Consider the following 18,518-nt stretch of genomic DNA (forward strand, 5'->3'; position numbering starts at 1 on the left):
GAAATGAACTAACTATGATGAAGAACCACAGCAAGACAAAAAATAATAATAATAAAAACAATGGACATCTTAGGACGGGACTAAGAGTTTCATCATCATCAATTCCATCTTAGCAATGGAAACAGCACATTGAAGATTGCAATTCATAAATCATTATTAAAAGCACTTTGGCTTGGATTATTCAGAAGAAGATGACTATCGGCATTAGAGCGATTTCAACATTCAATTAATGAATCTTGAATTCAGCCTCTAAGATGAGCAATATTATAAATAAAAACAATTATGCCACTCAAAAAGGGGTATATTATTAAGACAAGAAATAGGGAAGAAATTACATACTGGGAGAGAATAACTTTTCTACTTAGATTAGTAATGTCTTCTTTCCTGTTCAATAAACAATTACTCTAGATTCTCTCATAATAAAACTGTTCCTTGACAGAATAACACTGCTACTTGACCACCTCAATCCTCATAGAGTAACTCAATTATACGTAACCTTACTCCCTGGAATTGGTAGAATTCTTCTCGTCCTAGGCGAGGGCAAGTATCCTAGATTAATGTTTTTGATGCCGTAGGAAGAAAATTTAATGATATGTCACAGTAAAAGGAGCTATAGCTGATAAAAATCATAAAAATTATGGCCAATTGAACCAAAATGATGTTATTCAATCAAAACATGATGTTTGTAAACCATCCACTAACCTAGTGACTCAGGAGCAACTAATTGCCCAATTCATTGAGGTTCATGACCAACGATAAATAACTAAAGATGTTGCTAGCATTAAAATTATTGGCGTCATTTCAATAACTCCGCAAACACCACATCAACTTCGATTGAGCATCCAGCCCATTGAATGAGTTCTCACACTATAATTCTTTCACTCTTGAAGTCTTAAAGGAACCTGTACTCCAAACTTCAAAGCCTCGTAGTTTAAAATGCCTAAAAATATATTTAAGAATGTTTTATCTCTATATAACATCTCAGATGCAATAGCGTGCAGAATCGTTGCCACCATCTTTAACAACTTACCAAAAAGCTGGTTCAGAGACTTGTCTCCTCCTAATTTAAGCACATTTCCTAGCCCAATTTCTAGCTTTCCGTCGCTAAAAATTTAACATTTTCTTTTCTCCCTTAAAAAGAGGAGGGGGAGAGTGTAAGGGATTACAAGGCTAAATTCAACAAGGCCTCTTGTGATGTCATTGACAATGAAAGTCATTAGCAAATTTAGTGTTCATCCTAAGACTTAGACTAGTAACTTTTAAGTTATTTTAAAATTGGGGTGATTACATACAGGGCACCCAAAACATTGCTATTTAGAAATCAAGCACCCTCTTTCATACAATTTTCAAATTCTCACTCAAATACCAAAGGTCATGATAAGACAGCAACCCATATTTTTCCTTTTTATCAAATTCACAATGTTTGATCTTGTCATGCATAAATGCATCGGTTTCATAGTTCAAAAAATCACCTAGGTGTTTGATTTGTACATAGCAATGTTTTATGTGCTCTGTATGTAATTATGCCTATTTTGTATAATAATAAAAAAAAAACATGGAAGTGTACTTAAACCACCTAAGTGCATTAATATAGAAGTACTTGTGCATGAATCTTAATATTCCGCATGGGGTTCATCTTAATCTGCTGAGAAGAGAAAGAAGAAATTCTTGTCTTCTCAACTCGATAAGGTATAAAAAGCCTAATTTCTCTGACCATGAGAATCAATATAGAAAACAACCGTTTATTGATCCAAGAAAGCATCCATCAGCCTTATCGCCTACCAAATATGCAGACGTTCGTCTCCCTCCCCTAGATCAATTATTATCTACCAATATAGAGGCCATCCAAGAGAAAATATATTTAAGTTACTAGCATCTACGAAGAAATCATTCGCCTCCATAAATATGTCTTTCACCAAATCAACTCGGGCATAGATTATCATAGCCTACTCAACTCCTTTCCAACTCCTCAAAGTCAAACTTGTCAGGGTCTCAACTTGCTAGGCAATTTACTCTCAATACTCGCCAACCCATTTCATAAAATCACCAAACATCCTCCAACAAATATAAACATTAAAGTTCTGTTTGGCGCAGTTACAGCTGCGCTGCCCCAGGAAGCTACTGCGGGGAAGTTGGCTGTCTATTTGGTGCAGATGTGTGAGAACAGCTGTAAGACAGCTGTTTCTGAAAAAATAACCATTATGCCCCTGTTTAATGAAGCTGTTTAAAATAGAACTATGACACCGACAAATTCGATAATTCAAAAGCAGAAAAACATTTCAAAACATAACAATAGTACGAATACACCACTCACTTAGCAATGAGTATCAAAGGTGCTATGAAAAAGAAAAAAAAATGACAATATGATGTTATATTTATCAATAATTATGCCATTGATGCTTACAACAACGATTATTTTTAAACCAATTCCATACTGCAAAGGATGCTTAATCTATACAACTTCAATGCCAAAAAGTAAACCCATTTGTTGAATAGCAACATAGCTGAGAGAAAACAAACAAATATTTTTAAAACTAATCGTTACTGCCAACAACAGTGGTACACCCAGATCAATCAAAGCATGATGAACCACGCAATATTCGATGAAATGCATCCAAACGCATGCTACATATATATCTTCTTATAAAGAGGATCAAAGAGAAAGCATACGACTTAGGAAACAGGATAGTTATTAATGGATTTGGTCAAATAAAGAGGAACCTTAAACGGGAGAGAAGAACTTGATCATTTCAAGAAGCCAATGCAGGCTCCCTTCTGCCATACGTGATCAGGTTGACAGAGAAACAAGGAAAATCAAATAGGAATAGCTCAAAACAGGGAAAAAGGAGAAAACAAAGTATTTACCTAGGGGAAGTCGGTTAACCCACGAAGGAGAGAGCGGCGCTGAGAATGGGGGAAGATTTTCGCGAAATCGGTGGTGCTAGGGTGCTGGAGCGTCGGCTTCGCGAGATCGATCGTGCACCGGGGCAGAAGACAAGCCAAGGGGAAAGGAATTTGGTCGAGAGGGCATGCGGGGGCAAAGTCAATAATTTTCGGTCGAGAACGTGGGCAGCGGGGGAGAACTCGCGGCCCCGCTTTCCGCCGACTTTCTCGACGCCAGCCCACCCCCACGCTCTCAAACGAAGAAAATTATGGCATCTATATATATATATATATATATATATTTGCGGTCTGGGGTCACGAAGCGATGAAAAAGCGAGGCCAAACAGACCCTAAAACCTCCACAACGGTCTTTCCTCAAGAGCATACCACAATCCACTTGAACTCATTCTCAATCTCCCTAAGAGTTCAACACATCTAACTTGCTCCTGATGCTCAAGAAAGTGATCCAAGAACCATTTCCCTTCTCGAAGAGCCTACATCTGCTTGGTTTATTGGTGAGTTCAACTCTACTAACCCATCTTAACAAATCAAAATCCATTTGGCCCCCTTAGTAATTTTAAACTACCCACACCACTAGCGAATTCGAGTATGTTAGCCCCATTTAATGAAAACCAAATCTACTCGCTTTTTTTGGTGAGTTCAAATCTACTTGTCCCTATTGAGAAGCCTAGGCCTACTCAAACCACTCAACTAAAGAACTCACAATTATAAAATCAAACAAGAGCAAGATCTTCACAAGAAATTTGAAGACTTTAAGATCATTATTCACCATATTATGAGATACATTTATCTTTTCATCACCTTGCTCTATTATTGCATTGCTCCGTTTATCTACCAATTGAAAAAAATTGCAATCTCTGTTCATAAAATTTTTTAGACATCTACAAATTTTTTTTTGTCGATATTATCACTTTTTTGAGTCGTGAAAACAACACATAATAGATTGTAATCACAAAATATTGGTTGAAGTTTCGTCCCCTTAGAGTACTTGAATAGTTTAAGTTCATTTTTGATATTATAATCTTGTACATTAATGAGAGTGGTGTCCTAACATGATTGGATTCACTATGTTCATTAATCTCATGTGCTGCTCTTTAAACTGGTTCATTTCAGATGTTGTCATGTTTTTGTGATTCTTGAGAAGTCCTAGAAGAACCACCCATTACAACAAACATCGCTAAACATAAGATCAAGTTTCTCCTTCAGCTCGGGTTCAATGTCACCATACCTAAATTTTTTAACATTTTACATGACCTTCCATTTTGAACAATCAGAAGACAAAAATAACATTTTCAATTTCTACATATACATGAAATAACATTAGTAGTGATTTAAAAATCATTTCACCTCCAATTTCTTCTTCTACCAACCTGTTAATGCTTCAATGGTATTTTTAGTTGGATCTCAACCAAGCTCGACATAACCTCTTTATCTCATTTGTTATTTAATTAAGTTATGTCATACAATATACCAGTTTTTTTCTTGAAAATTATTTGAAATATTTTTTCAACCTTCTTCGTTGCAATGGGTTGTAGGTTTATTTACTAGTTCAACCACTTTTAAACATATGTCACAAAAAATCATTTTTGCTTCTTTCTCACGCACGGAGGAGGTTGTGTTGTGTATTATGTTGCCTATATGGTAATGTATCTAATAGACGGATATAAGTTTTCAAATGTTATGTGACAATTAAAAGAGCATCCAAGCACTGTAGTATAATAAAATTTGCACAATTCGCCAAAGAACAGGACAAATTGGATGCCAGATTTACAGATAAAGGATATAGCCAAAGGTACATATGGCAATAATAATAATAAAATATGTAAAATTTTATACATCAAACACCTAGAGATTCATAAGTTCATTGTAAACAATCGAGTCTTGAACATTACATAAAAAAAATCATCATTACTATGTTGCTACATCTATGTATGCCTCTACCCTTCTCAATTAGAATATATATATATATATATATATGGATAAGGAATAGAAGATCCTTACAAGATGAATATGCTTATGGGATGAATTCCTTTGGGCTAATGTGGTGGGAAAGAGAGGCTAGAACAATAGAAGTGATATGCCACTAAAAAAATTATATAATCAGACAAATTTTAATAGGCTAACTTCCGAATTCAATTTAATTTAAAATCATTTGAGTTTCGTTAAATTTATTGAAATGCTCTTCCCAAAATCTATAAATAAAACCCAGTTTTCAACATAAAGAATAGAAGAAGAAACTAAGAACTAAATCCATAATCTTCAAAAGATTGCCGCCCACCACCACTAGCAGTTGTTATAGCCTGGTTGTTATTCTCAAGGGATTGTTGACTTATCTTTGTAATTCGATCAAAACATTGCAACCTCATCTACTCTACTGAAAGAGAAGAGCGAAACTCTCTACATATATACCTCGAAGGCACGCACATACAAAAACCTTGCTGGAAAGTTAGTAGTTGACAAAACATTATTAGAAAAACTCTTTGAAAGTAAATGGATGGTAGATCTATATTAAAAAATCTTAAAAGACAAAAAGCCGCAAAATATATATATACTTCAAGACTCGGAAAAAACATGTGCACTAAAAAATTTCATAAAGCTAGAAGCCTTGAAGAATAAAGATAATCAAAAAGCTATATACCTCAGAAGGTACAAACACGTTGGAAATTTCAAAAGTTAAGTCTCTGATGGTATAATTAAATTAAAAATCAAAGAAGATTATAAATCTAAGAAAATAGAGGTTAATCAAATATTTTATAAGACTATGAGTCTCAAAAGGTAAAAAAGCATCAAAAATCTCAGAGTCTCAAAAGGTTAAAAAGCATCAAAAATCTCATAAGTATTATAAGTTTTATGAGATACTAATATACTCAAAAATCATAGAAGGTCCAACTTCTATTGGAGAAGCATTGGAGAAGCATTAGCCCACCCTCCCCCGCAACATTAATAAAAGAAAATCTCCAACTTCTATTGGAGAAGCATTGGAGAAGCATTAGCCCACCCTCCCCCGCAACATTAATAAAAGAAAATCTCCAACTTCTATTGGAGAAGCATTGGAGAAGCATTAGCCCACCCTCCCCCGCAACATTAATAAAAGAAAATCTCCAACTTCTATTGGAGAAGCATTGGAGAAGCATTAGCCCACCCTCCCCCGCAACATTAATAAAAGAAAATCTCCAACTTCTATTGGAGAAGCATTGGAGAAGCATTAGCCCACCCTCCCCCGCAACATTAATAAAAGAAAATCTCCAACTTCTATTGGAGAAGCATTGGAGAAGCATTAGCCCACCCTCCCCCGCAACATTAATAAAAGAAAATCTCCAACTTCTATTGGAGAAGCATTGGAGAAGCATTAGCCCACCCTCCCCCGCAACATTAATAAAAGAAAATCTCCAACTTCTATTGGAGAAGCATTGGAGAAGCATTAGCCCACCCTCCCCCGCAACATTAATAAAAGAAAATCTCCAACTTCTATTGGAGAAGCATTGGAGAAGCATTAGCCCACCCTCCCCCGCAACATTAATAAAAGAAAATCTCCAACTTCTATTGGAGAAGCATTGGAGAAGCATTAGCCCACCCTCCCCCGCAACATTAATAAAAGAAAATCTCCAACTTCTATTGGAGAAGCATTGGAGAAGCATTAGCCCACCCTCCCCCGCAACATTAATAAAAGAAAATCTCCAACTTCTATTGGAGAAGCATTGGAGAAGCATTAGCCCACCCTCCCCCGCAACATTAATAAAAGAAAATCTCCAACTTCTATTGGAGAAGCATTGGAGAAGCATTAGCCCACCCTCCCCCGCAACATTAATAAAAGAAAATCTCCAACTTCTATTGGAGAAGCATTGGAGAAGCATTAGCCCACCCTCCCCCGCAACATTAATAAAAGAAAATCTCCAACTTCTATTGGAGAAGCATTGGAGAAGCATTAGCCCACCCTCCCCCGCAACATTAATAAAAGAAAATCTCCAACTTCTATTGGAGAAGCATTAGATCCTGAAAGAAGATGCATCTGCCGATCCAAGACAGTGTCAAACCTCTATACAGAAGAAGAATGGAGCCTGCGAAGAAAAAATTATGCATTGACTATATAAAACAATAAAGAATCTTTCTTAAGAAAGAAATTTAAGTTTGCAATAAAAAAGAAATATAAGTGAATTTTCATCTCCTCTACTTAGAGAGAAGAGTAAGACTTTGTACTTTAAAATATATAGTGAATTATTTTGATTGAACTGGGTTGTGTGATTTAGATAAGAGTGTTTTGTTGTGACTTCATACAATAAATCGAGCCCATTAGTCTCCATTTATCCCCCTAATCAAAGCCTGAGTAGGTTAGACCCATACCATGAACAATAAAGAATCTTTCTTAAGAAAGAAATTTAAGCTTGCAATAAAAAAAGAAGATAAGTGAATTTTCATCTCCTCTACTTAGAGAAGAAGAGTAAAACTTTGTACTTTAAAATATATAGTCAATTATTTTGATTGAACTGGGCTGTGTGATTTAGCTAAGAGTGTTTTATTGTGACTTCATATAATAAATTGAGCCCATCAGTCTCCATTTATCCCCTATTCAAAGCCTGAGTAGGTTAGACCCATACCATCACCAAGATTTTGTATCCACAAAAGAGTGGTGTTTTAGTGGAGTGGGGTTGAGTTTTAAGGATGTGAGAAGCATTGTTTTTTAGTTAAAATAGAAATATGAGTGGTGTTTTAGTGGAGTGGGGTTGAGTTTTAAGGATGTGAGAAGCATTGTTTTTTAGTTAAAATAGAAATAGGAAAATTTTAATCAGTCATATGAATATTTTAACCTAATTAGAATATCATTTTAAATATGTAATCTGAACATGTGGCAAAAATACTGTAATTAAAAAAATATTTCTACCAATGCCGACTTTTCCTCGGCACAAGTTCTTTGCCTGAATTTGATATGATAAACAAAAATACAATCTTAGTATATTTTGCTTACCTGAATTAGCATGATTGTGCCCCAGCTCTTCCCTACATTAATGGTAGCCAGTCTGAGAAAACATGTTAAATCCAATCCAGGTGATGATCTCACCTCGAATCATTCTGGTTCTATGAACCAATCCAACCATAAGTCACGAATTCTATGAAGTGGAGTATAAGGAGAACAAGTTGAAGTTCTCACGGGTCCAAAAGCTTCTTGATGAATTGGCACCTATATATCATGGTCAAAATGACATCCCTCAAACTAGCAACATCCGCTCACCTAGTGAATGATTTCAACATAAAGATGATTAAGCTAGACGAATGGCATGGCAGCTTACTTCCCCTCAGGTCCGAATAGTCAGGTCTTGGGATAGTTTTCAAACCTAGAATTCATCTATTAGAAGGAGGTCATACATAATTTTATTGATTCATCATGAATCTCCTTGTAAAATTTACTTTTTTGTCATTTGGAATTGTTAATCAAAAGAATGCCCCCGGCAACCTCATTTAAGCAGGCAGGAACGAGCCCCTTTTTTAACCCATTTTTTCTACAGAAAATGGCACCAACTATCAAAGCTTAACTTGATCAGAATTACAATCTGATCCTGCTTCAATCCATTTGTTGGTTTTCAAATAAAATCTCTCATCAGAAACAGAAAGAAGATTGTTGATAGACGATCCCTTTCCTCTGTTTGCCATCTTTATCTCATACCTGTACCTGATCCGGTCATCCAGATTATAACCTAAGAAAGCAGGGAAACTCAGCAGTTCCCTGACCTCTCTTTCCATATCGTTGATCAAGAACTGCATCTTCTTCCCCAGTGACTCGCAGTTATACTGCAGCACTTGCGGGTGCTTCCTGCTCATGGCCTGCACATCCTCGCAAGAGAAGCCATAGCTGAAGAAAAGCTCAATTACTTTCTGCATGTTCTCAGTGCTCGTCCTGGTCACCGCACCAACGGCCAAGGCCATGTCCCTGGTCCGATACACGTATCCCAGCTTAACAAGAAACGCCAGCTTCTTGGCAAGGTTCTCCTCAAAGGACAGGCTCGTGAAAAGAGGAGCCTTGACGAGAAACTTAAAGATTTCCTCGGCATCCAAGCCGCACTGTTCGAGGAACTCAATTCTGGAACTAAGCTTCCTCTCTATGCTGACGCTAAAGATATTGGGGTACACAAGCGCTATCTTGAAGAGTTGTCCACCAGTGAGACCAACAGATCTCCAAAACTTCAGGTGTGACTGAAGGTGCTCAACCGTATATGCAAGGATTCCTGGCAGTTTACGGATCAAGTGAGAAGAGGACTCTTCATCGCCGCCAGCAAGATTAGCGAAGAACTGGGCACGGGGAATCAGCTGGTTATGCAGGTCCAGGTTGAGAAGATTGGGACGGCGTACAATGGTATTCGGCCATCCATAGCGCTGCAAGAACAAAATCATCTCCTCAATATCCTCGATAGTCTTCTCGCAGAAAGCCCTCTTGATATCAACAACATTGAGTAGATGCCCGAGCTTCTCGTGGGGGAATCCATGGTTGAGAAAAAGTTTGGTTCTTATTACAAGCCCTTGAAAGTGAGCGGAATGGGTGCTAATTAGAAGACGCTCGAGCTTTGTCGGCAGTAGTTTTACAGACTCTTCATGGACGAAATTGAGAAAGAGACCAGCCTCCGGCGAGGTGAGGATGTCAGGGCGCTTGATGATGGTCCGCCGGAGAGCAGAGTTGCCGAGCCCAATGGACAACAAAGTGCCTATCCGAAGACGAAGTGATTCAGGAGAAGCTGCAGCTACTGATTCGATCTCCGGATGGCGGTGGAGAAGGGCATCCACTTCGTATTGGTCTAACCTGAGTTCTGTGAAAAGAGAGAGGCTAAAGGAAGCATCGGTAAGGGCGATGCGGGTGAGATATCGGGTTGTAAGGTAGCAGCGGCTGAGGGGAAGCGCGGTAGAATGAAGCCGGGGGATGGAAGAATGGCTTGATGGGTAATGAGAAGGTGATAAGTGAACAGAAGGCGGAATTAGGGTCTCGGCTGTGGGAAGCGGGGAGCAAAGCTGGGTTGTAAACATGGATGGAGTTTGTGCCCTAGATCGTTCTCCCTGCTTCAGATGATGCAACTAGCGGCAATGGCTTTTAACCTTCCTCTAACCTACCTACCTACTTGTAAATTATTCTTTTCCCTCTTTTATTTTCATATATTTACAGTTTACACATAATTTACAGAGATATCATAGAGGATATATATCCTCTGAATAATCTTTCTGCAAATTTTTCTTCTTAGATAACATGCACAACTGTAAGTTACACTATGCGCCTGTTTAGAGTTGATGTGCCTATGAAGCTGTTCTAGAAGAAGATACATTTTTTTTATAAAAAAAAAAGTGAGATCCAACCATGATGATAAAATACAACTTTCAACTGTAGCTTTTCGAAAAGACAAACAAAATATAATTTTGTCAAATTGAAAATAACACGATGCAATATTGTAGCGCCGTCCTAGACACACCTATAACTTTGTATGTCATTACCCTGTTCATGATTGATATTTTACAACCCTTACGATGAAATTATTGAATTTATGTTAATAGAGGCTTTTAGAAACACTCTAGTCGCACACATCAAATTTATTCTGATTCGTTTCGATGAACTTGGAGTTCACAATATAGTGTTGCAGTTGACATCATCAAATTATGTTGATGGAGATATAAGGTCCGTTGTGTAATTAGTTGTTCTTATTTTACAAGTATAATTGGATTTATTTCTTATCAAAATATATTTGGTATATATCTTCACAAAAACTATGGTTTAGAGATTTAAATTGCTCCTAATATGGAAGGTTGCGAGAATGGGAACAATAAATGAAAAATCAAGTGATGATTATACTAATAGTTATAATTATGACAAGTATGATGTACTAAGGAGACATGTTTTACATACTTTTTATAGCCTGACTTAATACACAAACATACATTTATTTATTCTTGTATGACATGCCAATAAATTTTAATATTGATTATAGTTATTACCAATAGACCATGCAAAAGTGGGATAAGCATGTACGCGTCATAAGTGGTCTAGAATATAGCATCAATTGAAGAATGATGAATGATTTATTCAATCTAAACAGCTTAAAGATATGTTTTTTTTTTTCCGGTAAGGTTGGGCTCCACTGCGCATAAGTGGATTGCGCATTATAATATGTTCAGTATAAAATGATTTATTGAAGTACTGGTATACGAACATTGAATTATTTGTACAATGATCGTCCATCAAGACAGCATGAGTGGTATTTACATGCATCTAATATGAAATACTTAATCTGAGCTTGATGGATATAGCCACCCAACACACCTACACATTCTATCATAATGGCTTGGCATAGGTGATGCACTTTTAGTTTATCTTCTATTTTATTTTTTTGAGCATTAATGAACATCTTAATCTATAATTGAAGGAGATTGCAGAACAAATTTAAGCAAAATTTAAAATGAAAGTGGCATAAAATAAGCATGTGATTCAAGGTTAAAGGCTATCAAGTTCATAACTAGAAGTAGGTAATAGTCATATTGATTGTTTTTTTTTTATACTCAAGGAGACGAAGTAGGTAATAGTCATATTGATTGTTTTTTTTTTTTATACTCAAGGAGACAAAGTCATATTGATTGTTTTTTTTTTATACTCAAGGAGACTATCTTTTAACATGAAAGATCTATTTGAATGATACAATCAAGTTCTTCCAAATATTCTTGTTTCTTTTATGGGATTTTGGACTATTCATACGCAAAAAGAATTACCATTACCCACATTATTGAGGGCTACGAGATTATAATTATTGAGCCCGAGAATAATGGCACTGAGGTGGAGTTATTTATTTTTATTAGGATATGACTTAATATAGAAGCATGCATTTATTAATTCTAGCATAGCAATGTAATGATGTCTAATAATAACTACATTCAATATTGATGTCGTGAGAAGCAGCACGCTGAAACTCCAAGGTTTACACTTCCTTTTTTGCCAATGAACTTCCTGGAATTGAATCTAGAGATGTAATTCACCGCCTGAAATTTGTAAGTTTTTATAATAAAAAAAAATGCAATAAGCTACTGAATTTTTATTTCTCTTCATCCCCCATAGCTCAATATAAATGTTATTTATATAACTAACAACAATATAGAAAGTCACACCGACACACACGAAAAGAATAATCATAGAGAAAATAGAGTACACTCTTTGTCCAAAACTCTAATGCTAAACTAATTAGAAAAAGAAATGTTTTAACAAAAAAGGTTGTGGCTATTATGAATCACTAAAAGTTATCGCAAACTTTTTCAACACCGACGTTATTTTGTTGGGGTGAGGAGAACTGGGCTCATAATGCAATGTCAACTCGGTGAATTTTAAATTGGATGACGCTAGAATCTTCTAGAAGATCGTTTTGATAAGCATTATTATTGATTTTCATTATAATTTAGAAGGGTCGAACAACTCGAGGTTTCAATTCCCCAAAGGTCTTGTTGGGTATCATTATTTTCATAGTTGAATCCATACAAAACCTCATTTTCTAAATCTTGCAGATTTTTGGGATTTATTGGCTTGGGCTTGATATTTAGCATTTTGCTTCTCAGTCATTTCCTGAACCTGAAATTGTAAATATTAAATCTCTTTGTTGTTGTTCGGATTCAACAAGTGAAGTGCTCCTTAGTGCAAATATCAACACACAAAAGGATCACATTCTACATAACAGGATTGACGAGGATAACTTACTTTCCCTATCGTCACAAGCTCCTTCAGTTGCATCATGTTCATTTATCACTATTTTCTTACTCAAAAAGAACATTCCAATTGAATCTATTTTGAGTAAGTTATGCAAGACCCTCCTTTACCCTATTTATAGACTTCAGAAGGAATGGTTGTCGTGCCAATGACGGAGAGAGCAATAAACAGACGTTACATTTTCATTTAAGCCCATTATGAAATATATTCTCATTTATTAAATTTATTGTTAATGATATTACTTGACACATCAAATTTTAAAATGGAATTGTAAAGATTCTCTTTTTCAATAAAAAACTCTCAACATGTCTCATCCGAGAAGTCTTTCATAAGTCAGTGACATAACTTGACAAAGCATGGCCACACAAGCTGATCGGGTCATGGGTTAGTTCAACTAATTCCATGTCAAAGAATGAAATATTTTTTTTTCCTTTCTTTTTATCCTAGCTCTCTACCACTTTAACCGACTTCATATTAGATTTTTTTTATTACTCCTTTGAGCAAGCTTAGGCGAGCTCAAATGAGCTATTCATCTCACTAATCCTCAACATTTGAGCAAAATTTAAATCATCTAAGTAATATACATTCCTTTCAACATGTCAAGTTGAGTTTGACTTCTCTCCCTTTTTTTCCTAAAAAGGGCAATGAGTTGTGTGAGAGTCTGGATAAGGGCGTTGCTGCCAATGGTGGCAAGATCCACTTATAAGCCTCATCGTGATCTATCCAAGGTGACGACTTAACAATGAATTTATATACCTATATTGGATCTATAAAAAATCATTGAGACTCAAATCAAAGAATTCATGATAATAACACGTACAAGGTACAATAATATATCACACTCACAACAAAGACAAAAAAAAATTCAGCATATTCATATTTTTATATAAAAATTGTTGATTAGGTAAAGTGCTTTTAGATATACAAGCCAAAAAATATGTACATCCTTTCATACATGGATAATAAAATAAAATGGATGAAAAGCAACAAATAAACATTCATGGAAGTTTCAAATTTATCGTCTTCCTCATTATCTTGCTCTCTAATGAGTTCCATCTAATGATTGAGGTCATTCTAGGATGGCGGCAATATTTATTTTTGCACCAAGACTCAAGCAAGATTTAATTATCCTCTTACAATGATCCACTAGTAGTTCCTCATATTCATACATCCACTTAAGCTCCTTTGTGAATTCATCATGCATCCTCCTTCAAGTAATATCCTCAAGTCCACAACCTCTTCCTCGAGCCTTCTCTTTAACTCTGTGTCCTCTTTAGACTTCATCTCCGACATTTCAAAGGTCGTGGCTTTCCCCTCCATCTCCTTCTTTTGTTTTGTGTATTGTTCGAGTTCCTTTATCTGCAGTTCAAGCTACTCCTTTAGTATGACCAAATCACTTTCCAAAGAAGCATTTTGAGAGTGAAAGTCCCTTAGCTCGTCAAGGGAGTTGACCTTCACTTTCTTTGAATGTTTTACTTGTGTTTGAAAGGAATTGGGTTGCTTTGAATCCTCCACGGATTTATCCTATGGCTCCTCGTTCCTTTTCAATAAAACCTCTAACTTCTCCTCAGCTTTCAAGCGAGCTTGTTTTAGTTTACATGCTCCTTGCAAAACTCATAATGCAACAAAATTACAACATACCCCAATTACCAAGCAACAAACAGACTCTCAATCAATGGAGCATGGAAGACCTTCCCTTTCTCTTCGCCAACCACTCCAAGTTTGTGGAGTGGATGACTAAGCCCTACTAAAAGAGCTTTTTGTAGTGATATTTTAAGCTCATCCAGTCTTGGCCTAAGTACACCAACGCTCAAGTTTGAGCAATGTAAGTCATGAAGAGGCGACCTCCCATAACGAAATCCTCTGATGTGGAACCTGCCACATCTGCTCGTGAAGAGGCCACACCAACTTCTACTTTTTTATCAACCAAGTCGTGTATGGCTTCAAATTGGCTGAAAAAATTTGATTTAAAGCTTCAGCTCTTAGACTGGCTCATTTAGATCCAATCTTAATTCGAGAGTGATTAATGATATTTGAGCTAAATTCACATTCTAAGGACCTGGCCACTTGGCTCCTTTGTCCTAATTTATAAAGATTAACAATTGTTCAACCTATATTGCATGTCTTCCATTTAATTTTTAATGACTGTGAATGAACTTAAGGGTTTTGTGATGCAAGAGAAGGACAAAATTGGTAAACAATAAATAATGATTCCAATGATATAATGCATACACTATGGCGTATAATTCCTTGTCATAAGTTAAGTACCTTTGACAAAAAAAAAACATTTAATATTTCACTAAAGAGGATAATTGGATGTCCCTTTAACTAAGCACAACTCTAATGCCCATGTTTGATGCATTGCATTCCACCTCAAAGGCTTGATCAAAGTCTGGAAGAGCTAACACTTGTGTTGATGTCATTTTTTGCTTCAAAAAATTGAAGCTAGCTTGGGCATTGTTATTCCAATGAAGCTGCTCATACCTATGAATATATGTGATTGGGGCAATAATTTGTTGATTTTTTTAATAAAATTTTGATATAATAATTCACATCCATGAAACTCCGCATCTTGATCGAACTGACCCCAAATACTATAGCTAAAATTAGAAATCTCAAAAGAAAAAAAAAATAGAAGTAAGTTGTTGACATTTCTTTAGGTTGGCAAATAGTCATTACTTTTGAAGCACCTCAAAAACCAATCGAAGGAGTTGAAGATGTCTTTCTAATGTCTGGTTGTACAATAGAATATTGTCAAGCATACCACTACAAACTTACACAAAAAAGGCTGGAAACTATGGGTCATGAGATGCATGGCCATACTACGTGTGTTAGACAATCCAAATGACATTACCATCCACTCGAATAATCTATCACAATTAGGCTTTCATTCATCACTTGCTCTTGTTTGTATCTAATGATAGTCTCTTTGCAAGTCTGTGTTGTGGGAAAAAGCTGCCCCATGCAATTGGTAAAAAATATCATCTATTCGAGGAATCAAAATTCTTTTTTTAAGTAAGATTTTTGCTAACAACACATCTATCAATACACATACGAAAGTGTCATATTTCTTTGGCACCAACAGGGAAAAATTACACAAGGACTAAAACTGGATTGCACAAACTTTTAATAATCAATTCCTCCACCTAACAACTCAACTCCTCACGTTCATCAAGCCTCGTATGATAAGCAAGTCTAATGGGAATTACAACACTTGAAATAAAGTATATTGTGTGTTGGTTCGCATGAATTGGAGGTAGGCTAGCATGTACTTCATTTACCATAACATCCTGAAAATTTTGTTCAAATGGATAAACTACCTATGGAATGGATGAATCTATTTCATTTTCCTCTATAACTACCAGTAGAGAGCTTTGATTTGTTTCTTGCAGAGCTCTAATTAGAAATAAAGAATATGAATTTAATTTGTTTTTTGTAACCTCTACTTCAACCATAAACTTTGACTAGATTAAATTGTCTATTCTCTCCATCAAATTTGTTAAAACAAATCGCTTTCCATTATGAATTAATGAATAAGTATTAGCAACTACATCATGGATGGTCCTGTGGTCATATTTCCAAGGTTGTTCCAACAAAAGTGGGCATGCATTCATGTCCACCACACTGCACCAAACATTCTTTTTAAAACACCCAATGAAGAAATGGACCAAGTAGTCTATGTTCACGCCCACTTCATTTCCCATTTTAATCCATCATAACCTGTAAGATTGGGGACGACCCTCAATTTTTAATCGTAGCTTTTCTACCAATGGTATTGCCACCACATTCTCATGGCTTTAGCTATTAATAATTAATTGACACACCTTGCCTTGTACATTATAATGTGAATGAAAAAATATTGTGTCGTAATGATGAATCATCTTCACTAGTATTTAGTGATATTTAATGAACCAACGACTATATTTTCAAATTTTTTACTTGTATCATCTTTTATGTCTTTTTCAAGTTCTTCAATAAAAGAAACTCTTTGATTCAAACAATTGGATGCAATATGTTTGAACCCACGACACTTAAAACATTTACAAGTAGCCTCGCTCTAGTATTGCTTACTGAAATGCTTTTGTCTTAATTTTGAATGGAATCATCCGCTCAACTAGAGGTCATTTGATAGAAAAAATTAACCACATCATGAAAGACCAATAAGAATGTAAATGCAGAACATTCATAATGGATGGTTGGAGCTCCCAAGAATCATGCAATGGTAGTTTCTTCTGGTTCCACCAAATCAATAAATGCTCAAACTTAACAACATATTCTTCTATTGTTAAATGGTTTTGTTGAAAGTGGCGGGTTTTCAAAAATTGATCTTAGGGCATCATTTGTTGTAATTTTTCTTCATTATTGCCCAGATGATAGTCATGCTTTGCTCGTCACAATTAAAAATTCCTTCTAAATTTTCCCACCACATATAGGCTTTTTTTTAGCTTGATCATTACAAGTTTAACAATATAATCAGGTGAAATTTTTGTAATCAATTTGATGAACTCATCAGGGTCCCATTACAATTCAAAGTCTAGAATATCTACCTCGACTCCAAAATTTGTAAAGACTCAATGTCTAAGCTGTTTTCAAGGTTTCTTACCCGATTCATCATCACTAGAATTTTCATTGGACTTGTTGATATCCAAGGGCGATACCAGACCCTTTTTTGAGAGGGAAGGGGGGAAACAACCCCCCCAGACCCAAAATTGGAGGGGCTAGGGCAACGAAAGATAAAGTGATATTTTAGAAGGGGCAAAAATGATAATTCATGAGGGACAAAAGACTAAATTACCCTCTCATATAAGTAAAAAGTTAGAATTTAAGGGAGGGCATTTGTTCCCCCCAGCACCCCCGCCCCGACCCTTCTTGGGGTCGCCTCTGTAAAATATCATCAGCCTCGAGCCTCTCAGCCTCTCAGCCTCTCAGCCTCTTCCCTTTGCTCAAATTTGGCAAGACGTTGCTGCAATGATTAATTTCCCTTCTCAAATCTCCTATCAACACTCCTTACAATGATCGTTGTTGGTTCCTTCAAGGTGGCATCTTTCCAGCTCTGATACCAACTATTGCATGAGAAACAACATGTTAAAATTCCAAGGCTTACACATCCTTCTCGTGCCAATAAACTTCTCAAAATTGGATCCAGAAATGTAATCCACCACCTGAAAACTATGAATTTTTAGGATACATGAAACAAAAGCTATAAAATATCTTTTTTTTTTTCCTTTTTTCTTCATCCTCCACAACTCAAAATGCATTGTTACTTATACAACTAACAACGACATAAAAGAACACATTGCCACACATAAAAAAGTAACAAATAAAATTGATTATATTCTCAATCCAAACTCTATTTTTAAAAATGTATTTTAAAAAAAAATTTACGGCTATTATGAATCATTATAAATTGCTACAAACTCTTTAACATCGACGTCAAATATTACCAATCACATATGAGTGGGACAATAATGCATTAATCAACTACCAGTTAAATAATATAACATCAACTTGAGAAGAACTCAATTAAGACAAGTTGCTTAAAGACATACTTTTTCAAAGCAAGAGTGAACATTGATATGACATAAGTGGATAGTCCATAATAACTAATGTTGAGTACAATATGCTTTACTTGAATTATAGTAGGCTAACATTCTTTTGTTTGTAAAATGATCATCCATTAAGATCAGTAAAGTGGCATTTGCATACATCTAGTATGAACGATCTTAAATAATATTGGCTATATCTGTCCGACTGTCCGGCACTTCAATCATGATGGTTGGATATAGGAAATCCAGCATACTCGAGGGCACCAAAATCCATCCGCCGGCGGGCTGTATTGGTTGTACAACTTTAGTCAAAACCCTACTAATTCCCTAATTTCGGTTACTCTCTGGCACCT

The 18,518-nt window shown here is 35.8% G+C and overlaps 3 protein-coding genes across 3 annotated transcripts in view; 2 read left to right on the forward strand and 1 right to left on the reverse strand.

The window, feature by feature from the left end:
* LOC110029491 overlaps positions 1-6,928 on the forward strand; it is a 10,041-nt gene extending 3,113 nt beyond the window's left edge. The window contains exons 2-3 of the mRNA XM_020731800.1: positions 5,785-6,795; positions 6,868-6,928. Of these exons, the coding sequence (XP_020587459.1) occupies positions 5,785-6,795; positions 6,868-6,894 (1,038 nt within the window). The 3' untranslated portion in view covers positions 6,895-6,928. The remainder of the gene's footprint in view (positions 1-5,784; positions 6,796-6,867) is intronic.
* On the reverse strand, positions 5,824-9,958 carry LOC110029487 (transcription termination factor MTERF8, chloroplastic-like). Its single transcript, XM_020731796.1, has 2 exons — positions 7,868-9,958; positions 5,824-6,962 (listed from the first exon to the last, which is right to left on the reverse strand). Exon 1 carries the CDS (start codon positions 9,910-9,912, stop codon positions 8,422-8,424), a length of 1,491 nt encoding a protein of 496 aa, XP_020587455.1. The 5' UTR covers positions 9,913-9,958; the 3' UTR covers positions 5,824-6,962; positions 7,868-8,421.
* Positions 9,959-16,173: 6,215 nt separating this feature from the next.
* LOC110029492 (tRNA-dihydrouridine(47) synthase [NAD(P)(+)]-like) overlaps positions 16,174-18,518 on the forward strand; it is a 44,752-nt gene continuing 42,407 nt past the window's right edge. Inside the window, exon 1 of the mRNA XM_020731801.1 lies at positions 16,174-16,202. Coding sequence (XP_020587460.1) covers positions 16,174-16,202 — 29 coding nt within the window. The remainder of the gene's footprint in view (positions 16,203-18,518) is intronic.

Source organism: Phalaenopsis equestris, unplaced genomic scaffold (genome assembly GCF_001263595.1).
Source record: "Phalaenopsis equestris unplaced genomic scaffold, ASM126359v1 Scaffold000579, whole genome shotgun sequence".
NCBI lineage: Eukaryota > Viridiplantae > Streptophyta > Magnoliopsida > Asparagales > Orchidaceae > Phalaenopsis > Phalaenopsis equestris.